The following is a 26,124-nucleotide window of genomic DNA, read 5'->3' on the forward strand; positions in this document are numbered from 1 at the left end:
TTCATTCCTGAAGAACTGGATTAGACTGGTGGCTATGATCTTCAGTTGACAAAACCGCTACAACTGGTGAGATTGGGAAATTCCTTTTCAGGCTCTTTTGGTTGCTCTTCATTACGTTGCATGTTCGTGACAACTACTTTATGAGATGATTCGCAAAGATCACCTGGGTTGATCTGCTACTTCACCAAACACCAACTCTGGCCATATCGCTATATTGCAATTTACTGCCATTTGTGAGATGGGTTGGAAGTGAAAGCGCTGTCTATCGGTGGTCGCCTCAAGTTCGTTAGGGAAAGTATGTTATCTATATCCTCCCTTGGGTTCGAACCCGGGACCCAGACAACACCCTTCACGATGGTAGACGAGTATCTTACCACCATGCCACTCGGGCACCCGAGTGCCCTCATGATCTGCTGCCATCTGATATAAAGGATAAGATGATGACGATCTTCTGTTTGTTCTCAGAAGTCAACTTCTGTGAAAAGGTTAATTGTAAAGTTGGCAACAAAACATCATGAAAACTTATTGAATCTCAGTGAGGTACATTTTTATTTTTGCAGTGAAAGCATAATTCTATGATGAACTTTTAATGACTAAAAAATCATGTTGTGATGAAAAATTAATTGTGATGTTAATTGATAGCTTTCTCTGTGATAATAAATGTCTCTTGGTGGAAAATATTTTCTCATAAGTCCATTTGTTGTCTGCATGGTTTGGATGTGTTAACCAGTCATCTGACAACAATGGCATAGGACGTCGTTCTAATTATTTCCAATTTAGAAAACTAAAAAAGTATAAAAATCTGTTGATAGGTGGCGCTGTAACACAAATGGTATTTATTTGCATATATTGAACAAGTAAAACACCATCAGCATTACAGCGCATGCTCGTTGCCATTATTTCTTGGATTAGAAGAAGGTAGATTGTGCATGAGCGTTACTCTTATCTGCACATCATACCTATGCTGCAGCTGCCGCATGAAGCAGATACAAAGAGGTCCAATGTCTTTGTGTACCATATGCAAGACGATTAAGAAATTTGAAAGAACTGGCCAACTTGGCATTCTTCCTGGTAGAGGACAAAAGCAAATCCAGTCTGCCTGCATCTAAAATGTAGCCACCATGGTAGTGGAGAAGCCAACAGTCAATTGCCACATGGTAGTGAGAGTGTGTTAGCCGTTTCCTGTGCTGTGGATATGCCATACCCCACTGTAAACCATCATGCGATGAATTTTATCCCTACAAAATCAAACATGTGCACCTATTGAATGAAGGACTCGGAAATTCTTAAAATCTGCATTTCAGTTCCTTGCTTGAATGGTAATTGACATCACTTAGCCATAGAACATTCTGTGGACTGACAAAGCCAACTTTTGCTTCAAAGGCCAAGTTAACACCCAGAATTACTAAATTTGAGCAGTGGAAAACACTCGCACTATCCAGGAACCCTTGCGTCCTGAAAAAGTCACAGTATGGTGTGGTTTTATGGCCTCTTATCATTGCGTTGTATTTTTTTTTTTTTTTTTGGAAGAAATAACAGCCAATGGAATCAAAACCTGTTCAGTCACCGGGCAATGATACCATGGTATGCTGAGGGATTTTGTAATTCCACAACTTTAACAGCATGGATGCCTTCAAAGACATCACTTTTATGCAGGATGGCATACCTCCTCACATTTCTGGGCCTGTAAAGAGATTGCTACACAAGCATTTCACAGATGCATGGGTGATCAAGCAGCATTTTACTACAGCATGACCCCCTTGCTCACTGGATATCGCTCCGTGGCACTTCTGGTTATGGGGTTTTCTGAAGGACACTGTTTACCGTAGAAGACCCACATCTGTGCCATATCTCAAGGACACCATTCGGTGCCATGTTCTGGATATTTTGGCAGACTCACTACGTTCATATTGTTCATATATGTACAATATGAATGCATGTTTGTACACATATTGTTCAAAATAAAGGGAGACATATTGAGCAGTTTGATTGCTTTATATTAAATATTTATAAGTAAGCATATTCATGTATGTGCAGCAATGCCATCTACTGATGGATTTTTTTAAAATAAATGACAAGCGCATCATTTGAATAATCTGTTGCACAAATTTTGACTCATTTGGAGCAGTAAAATACACTCCAGTAAGTGGGAAACTTATTTCTTGCTGACTCTGCATATGCATATAAAATTCAAAGGATATGAAAAACAACTATGTATGCAAAACTTCCTTATATGCATGTTTGTGATAAGTGGGTCTGACGATATATTCATGTATAAGTTTATAAAACAACATATGTACTGAGAATTATACAAGTCTTACTTGAATGAATGTGGTAATATTTTCATTAGCACTGGATACACGCAAACATAGGTAGAGTTTATAGTTGCCAATACAAAAAGCCCAATAAGGAAATAAACTGAAAAGAGATTGATTATTACTATTGATCATTAGTGTTGTGCGTGTTTATATACACATGTATAGTATATTGAAAATGTATACAAGGTAAGATAAAAATTTATAAAATTTTCCCCAAAGAAAAGGAAGAGGTTGAGTTAGAGACTGCTGCTCTAGGATGTTGAGATTTTATTCTTATGCAGTGAAAACCAAAATTAGATACTTATGGTTCCATTAAAATCTGTCTAATTAAGAAAGGTGTCCAAGATATAGAGGCACAAAGAAGTATCGTACACCATAAAAAGACTTAACTTGTAGAACATAGGTCTTCAACCTTTCTCTAGTTGCGAGCACTGACTGTACCCATCATCAAAAGAGGAGCACCCTTAGGGGACAAGTTTGACATGCGAATGCTTGAAATCAGGATGATTTCAATCTTTGAATGTAATTTGTACAAGGTGTTTAATTGTAACATTGAACAAGTGCTCACAAGCATGAAATCGGAAACAAGCATTGAGCACTCTGGGTGCTTTAGGGCGCAGGTGGTGCTCATGAGCAATGAGTTGAAGATGCCTGCTGTAGAATATGACAAAAAAAAATTAAACATGTATACTTATAAACATTAACCTTTTGAATAGGTGTTGGAATATAACTATGTGCAAAATCTCTCTTTAATTACTAATAACACTTTATAATGAAGAAATTTACATGCAATAATGAAATATGTATTTTTGAGTACATATAATAGCCATTTCATTTTTTTTCACTTATATAAAAATCAATGCTTATGGAAAAAATCAGTTAAAAGGCATTGCTTTGTTCTATGGTTGAAAATGCTCCACTTTCAATTTTACATTGTAATCCAAACAAAGTTTCAATTATTTCAGGTTGATTTTCAAAGTCATCAAGCATTCAATAACTTCATTTTTCTTTTTGATGGTCAACTCTACAAACTCTTTTGTTCATGAGCACTCACATACTACAGCAGAGCCCTAGGGCTGGGATCTTTGGGAGTCTCCACAGGTCAGATTTTCATGGACTGTAAAAAGCTTCACATTCTATAGTGAATTTAAAGTAAAAAAAAATTGACAAGAATCATTCCGTGCCCCAGGCTCGAGTACTGTCGATTTCATCCTTGTAGAGGCCATGATTTTGCTTACTCATAATGCCAAGTTTAAATTTACTAGCAGAATGTCAAAAAATGATACTTCACATACAGAACACCATTGACGACTGATTCAAAGTTTAAAATGTATAATGATAGAAAAAAAGGCTTAAGAAGTAAAGGGATGCACAGGATTGTGAGAAAAACACCATAATCATATTATTACACCCTATTTTGCAGGTTGATAATAAACCTGTTTTTTAAATCTGCCTGACAGACAGGGAAACCTACTCTCCCAACAACTTCATATACACTGCTAAGTATTTAACACTTAAGCAGATAATCAACAGATCCAAGATATCTAGTATTGTGGATATGCTTTGATATAGGATTATGGCCAGTTCCATTCAAAACTGTTGAATATAGGGAGGTGTTCAAAGTGACAGGTTATACTATACATTGGTTATTTCTTTTTGTCACTTACAGAATGAATGAAAAATAGAGAAGTTTGCTTACATGAAACACAAATATCAGATGTCATGCCCCCTCAAAATAGCATTTTATGTCTCGTACCATTTCTAATTTTTATTGATATGAGCTGTGTGTTAGCAGGATTTCAAAAAAAAATTTGCAGATAACAAAATTAATGGGTGTAGTCAAGAACTCTAGAGGTGGAGACTTGAATTTAATTACAATAAGAGCAGATCCTTCAATGCCCATGACAATCATTAAATTCGGATTTCACTGAGGGATATTCATGCTGAGGAAAATTGAGAAGCTATCTATTCTTAAATGAATAAATCGTGTTTTAAAGGACATTGCATTTCTTTATAGTTTTTAATTTATTTCTAATATTTCTTAAATTTAGGGTTACTGTACCAAACAACATTCATATTTGTTATGGAAGATTTTTCATTATTTCAACCACCTCGTTGTGCAATTTTTGTCATGGCCTTAACATTTCTATTTCAATAAAATTATATACAGTATGTATATATTAATTGAAAAAACAACAAACACAATCACATACAATACAACAAAATAATATACACTTAAGGACCTATTTAGTCTGTCCTAGAGATTAATAAAATTTCTATTATAATAAACAATAGCACGATCTGTCATTATATATTTCAAATTTCTTAGACATTAGTTCAAATTTTTCTTGAGCATTTATTTATATTTCCGATGAATGTTTCAAAATTTGATGTGGAACTTACAAATATAAAATTTCTTTCTTGAGATGTTTATTGTTACATCTGATAATATTTCTCTGAATTTGTTACAAAAATGGTTAGTCCCAAATAATTTATACTTTTTAAATGAGGTATTTATTTGTTTTTAGCATTAAATAAAAGAAATTATATCTATTTGAGGTTCTATCATTGTTATTTCTAAAGAATAAATTATGATTTTTTGCCATGAAAGCTATCATTTTATACACATAAATTTGCCTTATATCAAAATTAAAATTTCTGATTAAAGTAGGTTTGTATTATTAAATGTTATAACTTTATATTTTATACGATTGGAGGTGTTAAATTCTTGATGTTATCATGGTAATCACTTTCTTATGGTGTTTGATACCGTAAGTTACACTTAATTGAATGCATATAATTTTGCAAAATAAAAACTAGTACACCAGGCTGGTTGCAAATGAAGTGACCAATTTTGAACATAATTGAAAAAGAACAGGATAAAAAGTTTTTTTTACATGTATACATATGCATATTCTTTATTGTTTCTTTTAAAATAAGCACATTAATGACAAACTACAGTCGATACTCGTTTTTACGAACACATATAGACTTGATAAATAGTGATATGAAATTCCACCTATGAGTCTTGTGTAGGTGAGATTACACTGTGCTGGCGTTATACTTCATTACACCATGGTCCCATGTCATGTCCGACTGTAGGTACCTTAAATCACTCACTTATATTTGTTTGCTTCATCACAACATTTTGGTAAATATAATACTCCATAGGATTTATGGTTGGCTGGGATTATACTATAAAAATAAAAAAAATATTTTGCAAAACTTGAAAAATGCAACCAATATGTGTATCGGTTACATTTGAGAGAATGTAACCAATAGGCTTATTGGTTTTTTTTTTCAAGTTTCGCAAAAAAATCTTTTACCAAAATTTTAAAGTGTAATCTTGACTTAAGAAACGTAGAAAGTCCAAATTGAAGTTTACTTTTGGTTACAGCTGAAGGTGGGGAAGAGAGTTAATAGACATACTATGCAGGACCAACTGCAACGAGGAAGTCCTGATTGCTCAGTTGCGCATAGGACACAGTCGCCCAGGGATGCCAGAAGTCAAAAATGACTGATGTTGCTCAAAGTGTTTGCTTTACAAAATTATAAATAATAATGATAAAATTGCAAATAATTTCTTATATTCCCTAGAGACCATACGTCCCACTTTCAAGTAGAATGTCCTGCAATGTCCCAGGCGAGTGTGGTGGACCAGTTGGGATCTTAATTCACCCTTTGGACATTGAATCAACACTGCAAGAGTCTGCCAGAATATAATATATTCTTGTTGACCAGGTATCTAATTGTGGATTAGGATGTGTTTATGCATGTATTGTGGGTTTGGATTGAATTCTGTTTATGCAATGATTGTGTGGCAGAGATAGATTGCATTTTTATTGGTAACATGCGCACACATGGTGGACTTGAGAAGGTATGGCCGTACCCAGGGTCGCAACTAAGGTAGTCGCAAACAATTCAATTGTTTTCATTGCTAGTCTCTACTATGCACTCCCATATCTCGTGGTCACCTCACTACGTATTCAGTATAAGAGCAGTCAGGGAGTCTGGTGCCTTGGCCATTGGACCAGAAAGGGTGCTGGAATTACGCTTTTCCATTAAAAATTATGGAGACTGGGACACCAAAATGAACACCATCTCCAAGAGACAGAGTAAATTCGAGTTGCGAGTCGCAAGTTGCTTAGGTCAGGGTTGCAGTCCCACTAGATCGTAAAACAGGATTAAAGTCCATGATAATTCTCATTTAAATTATTTCATTTATATTAACACATCTCTAGAGCAGGGCACTGAGATCTCAGTTCAACCTCGTCTGACTCATACAGGGGGGCAGAGTGGGCATGGGTATCTCCACCCATGATGTGGGAGGCATTGTCTCCCTCCCCCAGCATCACAGGCAATTTACTATCTAGTGAGTTGTGCTGGAAGTTCAAGTGTGTACCTAGTGTTGTGCCTGATTTTTCAGTGTTGTTATCTATATGTCAGAAGTGAAGTGTAATGATTGAATATTTGTACTATTTGTAGACTGTAGACAGTAACCTACTGTTCTCTGTGGAAGGACTAACAAGAAGATCGGCTCCCATTCACACCTTAAAGTTGGGAACCACAAAATAGTTTTACTGTTATAGCTGAAAATTGCCCATGCAAGAAGTGTTAATTTGATTATATATTTTGTTTTGTCTGCAACTTTGACCAAAAATTAACTTGAAATTTATATTAGATATTTGTATGTGATGCCATACGAAACATGTGTCTTACGCTTTCTAAACAACAATTTGTAATTTTTTAAATGTATGTTTATTATTGATTAGAATTTTGTGCACATAAACTAACGCACCTTTTTTAAAAATTCCTCATATATGTTATTTGAATAATCAGTGAAATATGCACATAAAAATTGTGAAATTTGGTCATAAATCAAAAAGTGTGGTGGGAAATAGAACTTCCCCACATCCTTCAGGAGGGAACCAAGGTCGGTGAAAGAAATCATTTTGGAAATGATGAATGAAATATTAAAGAATTGAGGTAAATTCAAAATATGAGGCGTAACTTTGTATCCAGAACTGCCGATTTGCTGCATTGTCAACATTGCCATGTGGTCAGGTGTTACCTTGAACCATTAAGACTCCATGTCTATTCACGACTTTTTGGAGCCACAATTTGTCATGCCTTTGCATACAGAGGTTCATTTTGTAGCCTCAAATTTCCTAAGCAAAATTTTGCAAATTAAAGGTGAGTGGATCAATCATTAGTTGTTCCTTTACTGAATGCTTTATCTGTGTTTTTATTTTGCTGCAGAAATTTCCCAATTTGAACTGGTATACGTATATCAATCTTAATCAAATGAGTTCAGTGATTGACTTGTCAGCAATATTCAATACTCGTTGAACGAAACACAAATACAGTAGACTCACACTAATCTGACATATATCATACTAGGGTTGTATTGGACAGCGCGAGAGGGAGAGAAGGCAGGGCTGTTCCTTGGGACACAGGACCAGAAAGGGAGCAGAGTTTTTTATTTTTCCCTTAAAAATCACAGGGAAATGAAACAATTGCATCACTTGCAAGTGGCATTGTCACATGACAAAAAATTTGCATAAACCTTAGTGCTTACTTTCCTCTGCAACCAGTAGAAACCTAGTATCATGCAAAAGCCATTTAAAGAACCCAATATGTACTACATCAGCATAAGAACTATGCTGTTCTAATCAAGAAGCTATACAAATCAGGATTCATTATATTTACTTTATGATAGTTTGGAACCTAAGTTTATAATGGCTAGAAAAATATATCCATGCCCAAATCAAAATCTGAATTCTTAAACTGTTAGACTGTTTGATTTTGAATCATACTTTTTTCCTCATCTTTAAAAATCCTCCGCATGTCTACACCTATACTGTATACGATGCCAAGTTTTTATTTTCTTTAATGACATAAATTCCTATGCACCCAATGTTTCAAACTGACATTGAATGTGGTAATTCAAACCTGGCACAATGTCCATTACACAGCCTTACACTGTATTCCTTTGTCAAAATTTGTAACTTTTGTTCAAAATTTTACTTATCTCTGAATTCTATGTTCCCTGTATTTATAACACATTTATTTCAATTTTCTATTTGTTTAAATTATACTAATTCCTGAGCAGCTTTGTTTGCATCCTATATTGATCTTAAGACTGTTACCAATTGGCTGTTGTGGCCTTTGTGTTTGTACATAGATTTATCAAATTTTACAAAGTACTATGGTGCACTACCACACTTTCCTGTGGCATTATTGTGATTGCAGTTATTTTTACCATGTATTTGATGAATATTCATTTCTTCTTTCTTTTTTATAGCTATACATTACTCACTTTTTGCACCATGTACTCTTTTTCTTTTGGCAAAACCCTGCTGCACCCAGGAGTAACTGCAGCAAATTGCCACAAGGCAAGGGACGAAGTTGTAAGCAATAAGATCTATTCAGCCAGAAGTTTGCATGCTCATCACACAACTGCCATACAGCCGAAAGAGGCTTGGTTGGGAACAATTCTTACTGATTTTTATGAAACTGCCAGACAGCACTCTTTTCTGATTGATCATCACTCATGCTTCATTATTAAAATTTATTAACAAATATGAAAGATAGTAAAAATGAGTAATTAAAAATATATATGAGACGTAATTTAGAATATAACTTTATGTTGGAAGATATTTTCCATTTGATAATTCTTTAGTCTAAATAAATTAAGATATTACTTTTATGGTGAACCTTTTACTTTCATCATTCGCTTAAGAATTTTTCTAATACAGTCAAATTGTGAAAAATATGAGACTGAAATTCATAAAATATTTTGGGAAATACTACCAATAATAGAACTTTGCATTTTTTAGCCTTACCTAGATAACTATAAAAGAAGTATAACAGCAATAGTGTAGTGCCCATGCATACAACAAATAGTGCCACTTGCCATGAAGTTACATTTAATGAACTTTCTTCGGACTGGTTTTGTTGATTATTTGAAACTTCTTCTCTTTCTGAAGTATTACAATCTCCCTCTGGAGTAGGTACTTTGTTCTTTTCCTGAATATACCTTTAACAAAAACATCAGTATTGAAGTACACACTAATCAAAAGTCAACCATACAATTATAAGACATGTTCCATACACCTTAGAATAAGCCCTGCATTGGTATATGTACAACAGTGCGGAAAAGTATTCAAATATATTTGTGAGCTTAACTAAACACTGCACAGTATATCTGCTGATATACTTTTCTGGGATAAAATTAACTTCCCCATAATACAGTAGAAATTCCACAATCTAGACTTCTCAGAACATAGGTGATTACAGATCAGATTAAGTTCTATTCATTTCATAAAAATTTTCATATCTAAAATAGTAGTAAGCCTCTTCCATTTTCTGAAAAAAAAGACTATTTGACTATTTCATCAATAAAGCAAAATGTATATGTGTGCATAATCACATTAAAAACTCTTTTCATTTACCATTTACAGTTTACATTCAGTTACTACAAATCTATAAATCGATTTACTTATTCTTAAATCCCACTCAGACTTTAGGAATGCTTCATCTGCTTCTTTGGCAAGTGCCTATAATGTATTTCGATTATTGATTGATATCATCCATACTGTTCACACACACTGAACATCTGACACAAGAAAATTAAAAACACAAAGCTTCACTACAGTGTATGAACAGCATTGTCGATTTTCACTTTGTTAAGAAAAACAAAACATTGTCTCCTGCACTGAATCTGTGTTCAAGGAAAGTATTAAAAAATGTAATACTCAAGTGACTGAAAATAGACACACAGTCAAGTTCGGTTATAACATACACTGTTGGTGGCTTGAGAAGTCTATGTTATAACCAACGTGTATGCTATAAGCAAGGTCTTGAAATTAGCTTAGGCAGCAGTTGAGTACTTGCATCAAATGCATCAATGAGATTGCTGCGGCCAAGTAAGCATATGCAATACACAATTGAAATGTAATATTACATATTGTTTTTGATTGATATTTGAAAAGTTTTGAAAATTATTTATTATTAAACATGATATGCACCAACATGCATATCATATTTTTTTGGAAATTTTTATAATTTTTAAATTTATGGGGCAATGATTTTTACTTGAAGTTGACACCATTGTACATAACACCATGTTCATAAATTTTACACTTTGCCAATACCTTGAATTACCATAGCTTTTCAACAAGAAGTGATTCGATTTACAACAGATGTTCCTTTATCATTGCCATCCAAAAAGTAAAAAGAAAAAAAAAGTAAAATTTCCATAATTCAAAAAACATAGTAAAACATTACTTTATACAAAAATTTTATAGTCAAAATAGTTACATTAATTGTCGACAGATGGCGGTAAAGCTTAACAGAATTTTTTAGTGCTATTTTTTGGTGACAAGTAACTATATTTCATAGGCGGAGATAAGACCTGGAAGTCTGGGGGGGGGGAGGCACGGTCATTATTGCTGGGGGCATGATGATGTCAATTCATATATACATTAGATCAGTCGACATTCATATATACAATAGATCAGTCCTTTGATGCTGGGGGGGTGCAATGCCATCCCACGCCCCCATATCTCCGCCCATGCTATATTTTGGCAGTGAAATCTCTCGTTATTGAAAAAATTCATGTTATTTTTTTGTGAGAAAAACGTCAAGACATCACTCGCAATAATCATGTTGCACAAATGACCCAGTTTCTGGCTTCATTTTACCCTTTTTTTTTTGGGGGGGGGAGGTGCAGTATGTCATATCCGAATTATTTTCTAGGTTGAGGGAGTGTTTTTGGTATGTTATATCCACAATGTTTGTTTTAGCAGTGTATGTTATAACTGTTCTTGACTGTATTTAAAAAAAAGGTTTATTCATACATTAACTTTTATGGGGCGAGAATTTTACTTCGGATACAGATGAAATGCAAACATAATTAAAGTACAAATTATCTGTAAAATTAATTGAAATAAGTAATTAATTACAAAATAAATTTAAATTTTTAAAAATTGACTACTGGTATTTTAGAATGAATGTTTGTTTCGGCACCCCCTCCCCAGAATTTTCATCCACAAGCCACCACTGCTTATTATTATGGGCATCTTTTTCTCAGCCACCTCGTTGGGCATTTTGTCTGTTGTGGTCTTGTATTGGTATTGATGGAATATTGAGGAAAAGATATCCACAAAATTGAGTTGTTTAAAGCATATTACTCAAGAAACTTTAATTGACATTTACCATAGCTTTAATCTTGAGTTGTGAAAACAAACCTAATTTTAAACTCCCTTAAAAAGACCTTACCATCTTTTATTTTACTGATAGATTTCTATACTGGCCAGCCAATTCTTTGAAATTTTTAGAGTGACACTTTCCCAAGCTCTTGCACAATTTTCCATCATCTTCTTCTACACTGGCCTGTTTGATATGGTCATACACATTTTTACAGTTCAAAAACTGTTCTCTTCGCAAAATTTTGTACATCGTCAAATGCCCAGATCCATGGGCTGCAAACAAAAGTTCAGTTCAGAGGCAAATTTTTAAAACAAGGTGTTTTGAAAATGTTTTCTCATTGTTTTCATTCAAACAAGGAAAAACAGGAACAGAAAAAAAAATGATAAACAGATGAAACAGGTTTTGGGTAAATGAAAATATCAAAAGTCTTAGTTGGGAAAAAATAGCCTGACAAATTCATCTGGATCATAAGAGTTTCTACTGTACATTCTGCAAAGAATTATTTGTAATTGAAATAATGAATAACAAATAATTCTTTGAATGAATTCACTGAACGCTCATGACCAACTCTGAATGGTGAAAATGAAATTAATTGGCATTTAACCCTTTCAGTACATTATGAAAAAAATGAAATACAGTAAAACCTAGATAAGTTGTCACCTCAAGTTATCGAAAAATTATGATGGCTTAAGCGGAGTGACAACTTAAGCAGAGTGTCGTCAGTTTCAATGTGCAATGTTGTGAAAATCGTATAAATTTAAAGTAATATGAAACTTATTAAAGTACGAATCAAAATAACAATATATTAATAAAATTTATAGATCATGAAAGAATAAATAATAACAATTTTTTACCTTTTTTTATCTCTTATTACTTAAATTATTGTGGTAAAATGTACTGTACACTTTGATTTATGATAGTAATTTACAATTTCTAAAGCTATAAGTAGCTTTCTTGATAATAGAACTCTCTATTGCACATTAATTTTACATAGACATCAAATTTAATATTTTAGTAATTTAATTCTTCATCAGTAGTTCATGATACAACTACAAAGTAATCTCTAACACTTTTGACTTGGTGGAGGGGCCCTGGGCAGGAAAAAGTAAACAGAAGACCTCAACTTGGGAAAGAATGTCCAATTTTTTTCAGTAAAGATATTTTGTTTAAATTTCAAGCCCTAAATTAGGAGAGCCCATGCTTTCTATGATTATTTATTATCCGTACCCGTGCGTTGCACTTTGACTTGATTAATTTGATTCTTTGATTTACATAATTTTTGATTTCCTTGCACTACGTGTAATCTTTGACGTATCAATAAATTTTGGTTTTGCTGGAGATGCCCTGGGGGGCAGAAGTGCTTACGTTGCTTCTTGCGACAGAGCCTGGGTGTCTCGCGGTTTCTCCAGTAGAGCCCATGCAAAAATGAGACCTAGCTTGAACAGTCAAAAACCTTAGTCGGCAAATGAACTTTCCCAGCGTAACTTTCGTTACTTAAACTGTTCCATTTGGGTATATAGGACTTTATGGTGACTTTTAAGCATATGGCAATGCTATTATGGCAAGCTCTTTTTTAATGGGAGCCATAAAATAGTCTCTGTTCCACTTTCTCAAATTTTTTCATAGTGATGAGTTAACCGAAATTAGCGACGAGTAAACGAGGGTTTAATAACATTGTTGTCTATGAGAGGTGAAAGGGCCTGAAGAAAAATGATGACTTAACCGGAGTGACGACTTATTAGGGTGATGACTTAACGAGGTTTTACTGTAATTACGATGAAAAATTTTTGGTAGGTTATTTCAGTTCTAATTAAGGCTTAAAAACAAAAACAAAAAAATTCAAAAAATTATTTGGTACACACACAATAATTAACCTGGTACTTCAAAGTTTCATCAGCACTATACGCTTACAATAAAAATAAAAAATACCAATAAAATATGCTGAGTACATAATAATGCTTATTTATTTTACCACAAAGGAAGTCATAATTGGTTTTGTACTGCATTTGGTGTTCTACTGCATTACACTTTTGCATATGATACAGTAAACATTTTTACAGGGGCAAAACATCCAAATGAGTTTTATTAATCAACATATTTAAATTACTAATAGTCCCACACTTGCAGGGCCCAAGAGATTTTTCTGAAGCCGTATACCTGGCGAACTCTCGAAAAATGCAACTACTCATTTTTCTGAGGCCCATCTACTCTTGAGGCCCTTAAGCCATGCCCATATGGGCCCATGGGTCAAGATGGCACTGCTGAAATCATAAAATAATTACACAGCCTTTATACTTCAAAATACCAACACGCAACAACCTATGTAAAGGATGTCATGGGATTAAGAATAGGTTGGTGGTACTTTAAAGTACCATTGGTACTGAAAGGGTTAATACAACCTCTGACAATAAAGTTCGGTGAATAGTCCTGTAACATTAACGTAGATGAAATGTTAACGAAAGTTACCTTACTGTCCTTCGAAATTCGAAATAGTCACCTCCCATTACTATGCACCGCTGAGATCTCCTATACATGTCCTGGAAACTTTGAAAGAATTCTTCTTTTGGGATGGCGTTCAAAAGCCTCGTCACGTTTCGTTGGATGTCAGGAATATCATCAAATCTCTTTCCTTTCAAAGCGAGTTTGAGTTGTGGGAATAGGAAGAAGTCTGGAGGATTGAGATCTGGCGAGTATGGTGGATGTTCAATTTGCACCACCCCCTTTTTTGCCAGGAACTGTTTAACGATATTGGCTGTGTGGGGGCGAGCATTGTTGTGAACAAGAAACCATGAACCTTGTTGTGCGTACTGAGGTCATACCCTGCGTAGACGTTTCTTGAAACGGGTCAAAATTTCAATGTACCTTGCAGCATTCATCGTCGTTTCTTCAGGTAGAAATTCCTTGTGGATAATGCTTTGACTATTAAAAAAGGTGATTAGCATCGTTTTGATTCGTGATTTTTCTGCTCTGACCTTTTTCAGACGAGGTGATGCAGGAGAACGCCATTTCATGCTTTGCCGTTCAGTGTCATACCTGAGACACCAGGACTCATCCTCAGTGATCTTTTGTTCGTTCATTTTCCTGTTCTCAGTTAAGAACCAACGCACTAAACAAGCACTTTGTGAAACAAGTCTTTCACGGAACACAAACGACGCTCAACTGAACAACGGTGGCGGCAGATGGTCAACACCTGCCGCTACGCATGTGCAGCGTTTTGCTTCACCAGTGTTGCCAGATCGGCCGTTCTGACTTCATTCACTGAACTTTATTGTCAGAGGTTATAAAATAATACATATAATGTCCACAGTCAATTTCTTTGAAATTGTGGTTTATCAGAACAAAACAAATGTATAAGCTGTATCAGTGTAAGTCTTATACATATTTTTAAGAACATAAGCCCTGCGGAGAGTATCCCAAAATACACAGAATGTAAAAATACAACAGAAAGTAGTCACATCATGAAACGTTTTCAGCACTCACCCTAAGAATTACTCTCCTACACCCCAGAGATTGTGCCCCCCACACGTCACGTCCAGGGATGTGTACACCCTTGGATAAGAACTCCTGCATCAAGACAATCATCTTTTGTCATGAAATGCAGTCAGAAATGAAAATTTGGGCCCATCTTTTTTGAAGCAGTGACTGGTGATGTATGTGGAGAATGACATGAATGAATGAATTTTATTTAGCAAAATGAATGCTTGTAGCACTCTCTAGCACCTTTATATTTAACTTTTGATCTCATGCATCCTACAAAAATATATTTTCTCTGGATGGGGATGTTCTTAACACCTCCTAGGTTTGACCAATCTCCATACAGCCATTTAGAAAAAGAGCCAAGACAAAAATTAACTACTTGAGCAGTAGCTTAGTGTGTAAATATACTGTTATACTCATAAAAATCTATATAATTTTATATGTAGATAACTCACAATCTATGGCGTACTACACCAGACCAATATCCTCCCACAGTGACAGCAAACATTGCTACAAACCAAATGACTAGCAAGCTAAGATCAAAACTTGGTCCTTCAGGTGCAAACATGCTAACAGTTGAATCAGCCATGTACTGAAAAAATAAAAATTGGATATTGAGCCAAAATAAAACAAACCACATGAGAAATAATGATATCATTAATGTATTTTTTGCAACACAAATATTTGACACAGTGGAAATATCCAATACTTACTCTCAGTTGAGTTGCAAAATTTTCACTTATCAAACCAACAGTGATATTAACACCCTCAGTTGGATCATCTTTATCAAAGTGAATCTGAAAGGAAAGTTACTTAAAGATGCCACATTACTGTTTTCAATTGAACTGAAATAAATGTGCTATTATCTAAACAATTATTTTTATCTTACAGTTTCATTTCCTTCAGTTATGAACAAAACTCCAGCTGCACCATGATCTTGTAAAACACGAGCTTGTGATGCTATGCTGCAGTTGCTTGGAGAGAGTAAAATAATATTTTGGTTGTAATTCCACCTTGGCTCTGTGACACAAAAATCAAACTTAACATATTTTGGAATATGGGGAATCTGTAAAAGAAAAGAATTAGAATCATTCAAGTTACATAAAAAAAATTAATAGACACCAGGCTTTAGTATAGGTAGCCAATGAGGGAAAAAGTGATGGAAAGTAACTTGTATAACCGAAAAAAATAACATATTTCAGATTTTTCACACAGGGAAAGTATAATCTCTCAATTGACATCAAGCTATGACACATTGACTTAAATGAAAATGAATTTTTCATTGCGAATGTTATCAGACTAGCTTACAGTGATGTAAATGGTAAGTAAGTATATCTTTTAGGCATGAAAAGAGCTGTGCTAAAAGCTAAATATAATACACAAAATTTTTTTATTTTAAGTACAGTAAACATTTTTATTCTAAGACTGATTAGCAGCTGAAAATTAATGTAACTGATTTATAGGAAGCAAGCTCAAAATGTTTTATCATATAAAGATTTTTCAGGAAGCTGAATAGTGTTTAGATTCCAGTCAGATGAGGTTGAACTGAAATCAGTGGGAGTGAGTGTCTCACTTGTGATGTGTTAAAAACATCCTAATTCTTCATTATCAATTTTATCTACTGCATACTTATTATCTGCTACATTTTTTTCTGAGAGGTTGGAATAAAAAAATAATCAACAAAAATTAATTTTTTCAAAGATAACAGGCTTACAGAAGTAAAAGAATCAAAAAATTTTCTAAATAAGAGTAACCAACAACACCTACTTTTCCTTTTTTGTAACAACCTTTCCCCATGCCACTCCAAGCAAAATTGCATATCACCCAATGGCAACTAGGCAGTAGTACATAGGGCGTAACCTGCCTAGTTATCTTTGGATCAGATGCGTTTTTGAAATTATAAAATTGAATTATAAATATTGTTTTGTATTAATTAATATTGCAGTAGTGCACAGAAGCTATTGTTCAATTTAGGTTTTTTTTTCATAGTTTGGGTTTTACTGACAAAACATTTAGTAAAAAAAATTTTTTTTGCTTATTGTTTCTTCCCTTTCAGATTTGCCCCTCCTGGTGCACTATCCAGTGTGGCTGCATGGGTTGCAAACCCAAGAGTTCAGGACGAAATGACTCATTCTTGTAAAGGAAGCAATTAATATTCATAGATTTAAATTTATTAAATTGATTAAATAGATAAAAAATTAAAGAATAAAATGATGAAATATACTTACAGCTTCTGATCTTTGACTCGGCAATGAAGAAAATTGTGGAAAATATCTGATGCAGAAATTTCCTTTTGCAGAAGGGGATTCCACAGCTAAAACTGCATATTTCATAGCAAGCACCTATCAATAACAATTAAATATCTGTCAGAGATAATGTCTTAATTAATTTGTTTTTCATAAAAGGCTAGGAATAAATATATGCTTAATATAACTAAGAATGTTAATTTTTGAATAATCAGTGTAAAATTGCTTTTACCATAAATGCTTTAAAACATTTTTAATACAATATAATTTAACATTCTCAAAAAGTTACATTTTACCAATACCATATTGCCGGCATGCCACATGACATCAGCTTTTTTGAATGTTGGAGTCTGGTCTACTCCCAGAATGCCGGGAAAAGTGAGGTATGTTACAAAGTACACATACATGTGATTATGAAGGCCACAGTATATTAAAACAAGCTGCCATGCAGTCGTGTGGTCATAGTGACAGACTTGCATCACAAGGACATGGGTTGAAACCAAAAAGCCTCCTAAATGCTACAAGTCATAATGTATCACTCCACCAAGGCTATGACGTCGAAATCCGGGCCCATAGCATAGCTGTTATTGACGTATTCAATTCAAATTTCTCATGGTTTTAATCTATAGTTTACAATTTACTTGTTGCTATTTTATTCTTCAAGTTATTTTATATCTTGGCTGGTGGAATTTTGACTTGATAATCAACGCGAAGTTGAGAGAAATTTGCTATTTATCTGATGAAGGATTTGTAAACACTAAGGTAAGTTGCTATTCAAACAATTCAATCAATGTGTCTGAAATTTTTATTTTTGCAGACATAATTTATTTCAAGAGTAGATATTTTCCGATATATAATGTGTCTGAATTTAATTTCCTCACTTGTGTGTTTGACAGAAGTTTTTTAATTTTCCCATTTCAGGAAATTTTTTCATTGCTTTATTACCCTAAGAACTATAATTGAACAAATTTTTCAGATCAAAATTTTTTTTTTAATATTTAAAAGACCAAAAGCTGAAACTCCTTACAATTAAGTAAAGGGATAATTTTGAATAAATAAAAATATCTTCAAAAGCTAATTTGTGCTTTAAAAACAGCATGACATTTAAATGCATCCCCTCTCTTTGCATAAGCATTCCCGTAGTTCAATAAATTTGTTGCCTTTATGCTGTATATATTGTAAATACCACATCTGTGACATTTCACATTTTCTTTGTAGACGCCATGACTCTGTTGTGTTCTTGGCTGCAGGTCGAACTATAATGAGGAAATATACACGAATGTATTTACCTTGGAAGGTAAATACATTCGTGTATATTTCAAAAAAATTTGGAAAGAAACTCCTCATGACGATTTCAAGAGCACAAATGAATCTGTTGTGCTTCAAACACTTTGAGGAAAAATTCATTGAAAGAGACCAAGTAACAAGACAAGATGGAACTCTTCTTGTTGTACCATGAAAAAATCCAGTATTACCACCCGAGGCATATCCCACTATCTTTCCTGGACAACCGTCTCTTTTGACAACTAAATTATCATCAATACAAAAGATCCCAGAGAAAAGAGAAATTGACAACAGAAAGGAAAAACACTTTTAAGAATGACTCACCTCGGATAAAATCAGTAATCCCGAAGAATTTAAAACTGGCTTTGGGAGTAGACTGGACAAATCATGGTTAGTGTTATCTAATGTAAGCTTCATTTACTTGAAGAAAGCAGAATTGAGTGATGCACCATTATTTGTTATTGCAGTTAAAATAGCTGAAGATTTGATTTGTCACTGTCTGGAACAATAACCACCTTTTACCAAAATCACATTTACAGTGGCTCCAAGGGAAGGACTCAAAATGTTCTTCATGGTCAGAATCTGACTACTTGATTTTAGTCATCTCCATTCATTTGGTAAAGAAACAACTTTTCATACCTGGTTGGAAAATATTTTTGACAACTGTGAAAGTACACCACTGACTGAAACTTTATCCTTCCTACATGAACAGTTGGAGCTAAGTTCAATGAAAGCTGCTCATTATTCTACCCAAATGCCATTATGGGCATCCATGTTTTACTTCAACAGCCCAGCAGCATATAGCTTTGTGAAGGATTCTAACAGACTCTGATACTGCCTCATCCTTATTACTTGAAAACGTTGTTAAAAAATTTAGGGGGGTCTTCAGAGTGGAGTACAAAACTCACATTGGAAGTATCTTGCAAGAAAATTGGTGAACGTCTTGAAACTGGCTTAATGATGAATGAAATATATGTTAAACCTGGAATGTTTTACAAGGGTGGCACGATTAAAGGTTTGGCGTTTAATTCAAGTAACACAATTTTATGATTTCATTTTCATTAAAAAAAATAAAGATGCTGTTGTTCCCAGTTGAGATAGAGTGGAGGGCCATATTATGGTTAGGAGGAGGCTTGTTCCCAGTGAAAAATCAAACAGCAGATGATTTGTATTCAATTTTGAGGTACTCAGTTCTCCATGAAGCTGGATATATTGTTTTGTATGTAAGTGCAGGCAACAACAGAATAAATAGAAAGGCTTATGAAAAAATGTGTGGTGGATCATTGAAATCTTCTATTCAACATCCAGAAAATCCAGACAGAGAACTTCATTTTTGACACTGTACATTGTATGAAAAGTGTGTGCAATAATTGGCTTAATCAGAAAAATACTAATCAAACATTAAAATTTTACATACCCTGAATGAAGCCGCTGATATATCAGGCAGTTCTAATGACACCCCAGAAGATGCCGTTATGTATGCAAGTGTAATGAATTTAAAGACATTGCACAGAGAGGAATGTGATAACATTAAACTGACCCCAAGTTTGAACAGAAAAGTTTTATATCCAAACCACTTGGAACATCAAAATGTTGACCAAGCTCTCAAGCTATTTGATGAAAAATTCCTTTAACATTGCATCATGTTATACACCATCCCGCTTTGCTGCATTTGTGTTTCAGTATCTATTATGCCTATTATTTTCCCTCTTGCATCATGTTATACATCACCCATTTCACTGCATTCATGTTTCAGTATATATTGTGCCTATTATGTTCTCTGCCCACATAATGTTGTTATACATCATCCCACTTTGCTGCATTTGTGCTTCAGTATTTATCAGCCTATTATTTCCGCCCCCCCCATCATGTTATATCCCATCCTGTATTGTTGCATTTGTGTTTCAGTATCTGTTGTGTGTATTTTCTTCAATGGTGCAATTGTTTCAATGGTGCATTTCCTTTTCATATATTGCCTTTTACAATTTTATTGAAAAGTTAAGTATATAAGTCCTATAAAAAAATATTTGTTTCAAAAAAAGTCACTTGAAAAGTTTAATATAAATTTCTTTCCTAATTTTGTAAGAAATATTAAACAAAACTTTTAAGTACAAAAGATTAGAAATCAGTGTTTCATTTCTGGATTATTAGTTATATATTACTAATTAATATTATGTTATACATTCATTACACGAACTGTTAAAAAACTATGGCACCTCTGATTTCCCCCTTTTGATTTTATTTTTCAAAACAAAATCATATAGAAAATATGAGTTGTGTAGATGAGTGAATAAAGTGCAGCGTGTATATACAGTAGGACCTGGACTGTGATGTCATGAAGATATGTTTCAGGCTAGTAATATGTTTCAGGAGGTTTAGGTTCAAACCTCACTGGTTGGTCGATGGAGTTCAAACAATGGTGGTTGGCTGAGGTTAGTTTTCTGTAGTTCCCAACTTCAAGGTGCGAATGTGAGTCAATCTCCCTGTTATAGTCTCTCCACAGATAGCAACAGACAATGGTACAAATATTTAATCACTGCACTTTGATCAGTTTTAAAAATAGATGACTACACTGAAAGTTGCTCACAATACTAGATACACACTCAAACCGTTAGGTACACATGCACACTTTTGGCACATCTTATTCTGCAGTAAATTGCCCACGGTGATAAGCAGAGATAGATTTGAAAGATAGGGAACAGCGAGTAAAAATATGGTCCAAAAGGGGTCATGGGCTAAAAAAGGTTGAGAAAACACTGCATTAGGATATGATCGAAGTGTTTAAAGTTTTCAATGGAATGGATAGGATGGACCATGAGTTATTAATACACCATCAATCAACTGCTTCAACAAGGGGGCACCGCTGTCATTTAGTAAGGGACAATTCCAGGTTGTGGTGTCACAGGGAGTTTTCCTCTAATATGGTTGTCAATAAACGGAATAGCTTATCCCTGGGGGTTGTGAATTCTACACAATTTTTACATTTAAAAAGAAGTATGATAGACATAGCGGGATAAATCGAGAAGATATCTGTACATACCCCCCCCCCCTTTAAGATATAAGACAACCATAATCTCTTTTATGGGCAGTGAATTATATATTATTCAATTCTTTTTTGGTGATATATGCTTTTGTATTGAGTATTTTGACATTCATATCTTTTATGAGAGAATTTTTTCAGCCACCTCATTGAGCAATTTGCCTGTTATGGTCCTTGTGTTTGTATTAGATCAGTTGGCTCTGTCACTGATTATGGGGAGGGAGAAGAAGAACGCCACCGTGTCTCTGACCATGCTGATAGACTGGAGTTGAAAGAAAATCAGAATTTGAAAGAAAAAGTATATTCAAAAGACTAATCAATTTATAAAAAGTGATGAATAAATAAACAAATCAGAATAAAGTATTGTTTTCACTGTAACAAACGTGTTTGCCCAGAAATTTGATAATGATTATGGAAATTTGAGCATTCACTTATTGTTCTAATTAAATTATATTAAATAGAGATGGGACAAATATTCAGCTGCTATTTGATATTCAGCAATTTTTCAAAATATTTCATTCGGCCAAACAATGCTTAGATATTCAGCCAGTGTGTTCCATCTGTGTAAATCTAAGCACAACAAACTAATTTTAAAAAATTATATTAGAGTTTTTTGCATAAATTAACAATTTACTGATTATATTTTATTGTGTGGTGCATACCTATCCCTTTCTGTGGAAAAGGTTATGTCAGGGGAATTTCTCAGACAGGAAAAACATGAAACTGAAAATAGAATTCTACTGCAATAATGTCAGAGTGAGCATGAATTACACAAGTTTACTAACTGAGGGACAAAAATGTATTGAGCTACTGAAAGGGATAAAAAACATCTAGAGTGGAAAAATAAGTCAAATTTTATGACTTAATACTTGAGAGTAAATAATGGTTGACATTTTTTTAATTAGATGTAAAATTATAACAAGTGTTGAAGTGATATCTTGGATAATAAATTTTCCAGCTAATGAGGATTCTTTTGCTTCGGCTAACGAATACAGATCCAGCGAACAAACATTTTCGATAATATGATGCACACACCAACATAAAACAGCAGTGTCATGAGCTGAATTTTTGCACCAATCATCAAAATTATTGCCACATGGGCCAGATTAACTCATGTCCACCTTGGAATCTTTTTTCAGATGTACCTACACTTTCTGAAACACCTTTCTGAAATTCTTTGAACCATTTCATATCAAATGAAAGATTATAGCCAAAATAGAAAATGCATTTAAAAAAAGGTAGCCTACATTTTTCAGAGCATGCATTCTTTCAGTGCAAGACTCTTAGCATCAAGCTGAAAAGTCTGGAAAACTATCTTCTGCGTCTACATGTATCAAGACTGACCAAATCACAAATGGATGGGGACACTTATGAACTCGAATGGGTTGTGCCAACACGAGCTGTATGCTGTATAGTAGACTAAAGCTGGTGTTGGTTGTGTACATACAGGAAAATAAAAAGATCTTCAGCATCTCTCATCTTCCTGTATATTCTCATTTATACAATTTTGAAGCTGTTCATTTTAACCTTAAATCTGTTTTTGTATTTTTTATAGCATTTCTTGGTGTTTTAAAAAAACTTATCTTTAAATTTTGAGCAGAAGCTGGAACAAACCAAATGATTTTCCATAGAAGCCTATGGGAAATCATGTTTCTGCTAACGAACGTGATCCCAGAATGAATCATCTTTGTTAGCCGAGGTATCACTGTAATATTAAAATACATTATATTAGAGATGTGAGATGAGAATATTCTCCTGGATGTAAAAAAATTTAAAATAATTGAGAATATTCATTTTTCTTTTAAATAATAAAAATTTTTTTTACTAATTTTATTTATATTATAAAATATAAATTTCTCAGTTTTCATTGCCTGAAACATTTATAAACAAAGCAATTTCTGGCATAATTACTACCTAGTTACAACTTTTATTTCAATGGTCATGATGAGGGGTTTTAAAAGTTTAGTTATGAAGATTTTAGAAACCTTTAGATTAGAACCTTAACAAATTACTTTAAAATTAGATAAATTTTTAGAAATAAGTTCAAAACAAAAAATTAACCCAAAGTTGATTGATAAAGGAGGCTATTCTTATGTAATCATGATCATTCTAAGAAGATAAAGAACTGTTGTTTTCTTCAATGTACATACACTTAAATTTTCTGTATCATTCATATTTCTTTAAAAGTTGTGAAATTTTCAGCTTTGTTGGTTTAATTTTCTTGCTTTCAAACTTTAACATTGTGGGCTACAAACTTCAATATTTTCTGTCTTCTTGACGGAAAGAGAGAGTATTCTCAGAAATATTCGCAAAGGGCTACTATTATAAATTACTAGAGAATTTTCTTATCGAAAATAATAAGAATTATTCTCAAGTTATTTATAGAGATTATATTTATTATACATGTTATTACAAATATTCTTGCGGAAGGACTCCGTGGAAGGGCTTCTGTAACTGAAGAATATTCTCAAAAATTCTCCTTGGTGAGAATATTTTCTGGAAAGACTATTATTAACATGAGAAAAATTCTTATTTTCAATGAAAATATTCCCTAGTAATTTATAAAGTAGTCCTTCCAGAGAATATTCTCAAGGATATTATATGTAACTATATTCCAAATAACAGGAGAATTCTCATCAAGAATTTATAAGAATATTCTGAAGTTATTTATAATAGTCCTTCCAGAGAATATTCTCCTCAATTAAAATATTCTCAAGAATATTCTCCTAAAAATTATTTGAGAATTTTACATCTCTTCATTATATCATCGCTAAATTTGATTGTCAGTATCATGGTAATAAAAATCTTTCTCTAAAAGCTGCAGTTTTTAATATTTATTTAATCAATCATTTGAAGTTGCCAATAATTTTATTTTCAAATTAAAAATGGCCATTTTATTTATAATTGTGATGAATTTTAAGAAAATTGATATTCGGCCAAAAAATTAGCAGAATACCTGGTATTCAGCCAAATCACTATTTGTCCCATCCCTAATAGTTGACTTCTATAAAAAATACAGATACTTTTTTTTGCATGTTTTTTCTACATGTTTAGAGATTGAGGAAATATGCTGCCGCTTTTGTATTACATCACGTTTTGCTGTGGAATTCTTTGATTTACTTATACTCTACTTATTCCAATTTCACACACATGATCAAGGAAATACTTTGCAATTTCCTATTTCAATTAAACTCATGTAGTCTATGCAAATGAATATGCTTAGAAAAGCAGTTCCCACATACTTCAAGTCGTGGAACCCCGGAAATCTTGATGTCTGCCATGGACTGCACATCAAGGAGCAGGGCCAATAGGCTGGAATCTTTGGCGAGCCCCACTTCATAGTAAATTTATATAGCGTGAAAAACAAAAAATGATGAGAATATACCCGGGCCTCAGGGCTGGAGCCCACCCCATTTTCAATTGTGAATCTGTAACAATAGTTGGGAACCTTTTGGGGAATTTGCCAAACCTGCCTCCTTCTCTTATTTTTGAAACATGTTTATATAGTTGTAATTGTATAATCCTTAATAGAATTTTTTATGTTATCTTACCTTTTTATAACACTGCACGGTTGATTCAATTAGTCTGTGATGTTTTTATTGTCCAATTGTCCATAGTCAGGTAAAATGTGCGATCTTGATCACATCGCCATTTTAATTTATTGTTGTTGCCATTCTTATTTTTGTAAAAGTTCCTATAAAAAATCTATTGTCATTTATTTATGTAAATTAGACGTTGTATTTTCCTATTGGCTGTGCTCTGATGTGTATTTTCTGAGATGGTCGGTCCCAGGAGTTGGATCGTTCCGTATTTCCTTTTATAGGTATAAATTCCCACCGCCATTTCGCATTAGCCCGCATTCGTTCTCGCCTTTCAAATCGAGATACATCACTTTAGGTGAAGGTGAGTCATCTGAAGTATAAAATAGTTCGTCTCTCTGTTGCTATTACATCGCCGGCTGGTTCCGGACCCATCATGCCACATCTCTAGTCAATCGTTGTCGTTCCCGGTTCCTGTCATCGTTCATCCGTCCGTCTTATGGTTCCGCATCGCTTCCGATCATCATTTCCGGCCGTCGAGTTTGCAGCTCTTCCCGCTTCGGGTCGTGATCTTCCGACAAGGTCGATGAATGGTTCCGCATCGATCTTTGCTTCCGATCGTCATCTCGGCCGTTGTTTGCAGCTCTTCCCGTCACGTGAGGTTTCATCTCGGATCGTGACCTTCCTCCAAGGTCGATGACGTCACGGCACGTGTGATCCGATAAAGATCGCCTAACTCCTGCAGTCGGACTAGATTTAGGAGTAAACGGACTTGCATTGGTGTACAGTATGAAAATTGAGAAATAATTCTGTTATTCGTAACCTATTTAGTTATTAAGGAATTAATAAATTTACTTTTGTTAAAAACTAGAAATTTCTTTGAAATCATTTGTCTCTCTCCTTTGTGTATCAATTGCACCGATTTCGCCAGACTAGAATCCTGGGTAGTTATGCTGGGTTGTCGCAAATCCCCTAAAAATCTTGGTGTCTGCCATGCCCCCCCCATT

The 26,124-nt window shown here is 34.0% G+C and overlaps 1 protein-coding gene across 3 annotated transcripts in view; it reads right to left on the reverse strand.

The window, feature by feature from the left end:
• The window catches only part of LOC149065764 (signal peptide peptidase-like 2A), a 60,758-nt gene that overhangs the window by 23,275 nt on the left and 11,359 nt on the right, over positions 1-26,124 (reverse strand). For all 3 annotated transcript variants that reach the window (XM_089254029.1, XM_089254027.1, XM_089254028.1), the window contains exons 2-7: positions 17,237-17,350; positions 15,898-16,074; positions 15,722-15,805; positions 15,464-15,600; positions 9,164-9,357; positions 2,322-2,418 (exon numbers count right to left, since the gene is read on the reverse strand). In XM_089254029.1, coding sequence (XP_089110155.1) covers positions 2,322-2,418; positions 9,164-9,357; positions 15,464-15,600; positions 15,722-15,805; positions 15,898-16,074; positions 17,237-17,350 — 803 coding nt within the window. The remainder of the gene's footprint in view (positions 1-2,321; positions 2,419-9,163; positions 9,358-15,463; positions 15,601-15,721; positions 15,806-15,897; positions 16,075-17,236; positions 17,351-26,124) is intronic.

The sequence above is a fragment of the Pholcus phalangioides genome, unplaced genomic scaffold (assembly GCF_987345545.1).
Source record: "Pholcus phalangioides strain wild (caught in Gottingen) unplaced genomic scaffold, Ppha-v1.0 ptg000039l_1, whole genome shotgun sequence".
NCBI lineage: Eukaryota > Metazoa > Arthropoda > Arachnida > Araneae > Pholcidae > Pholcus > Pholcus phalangioides.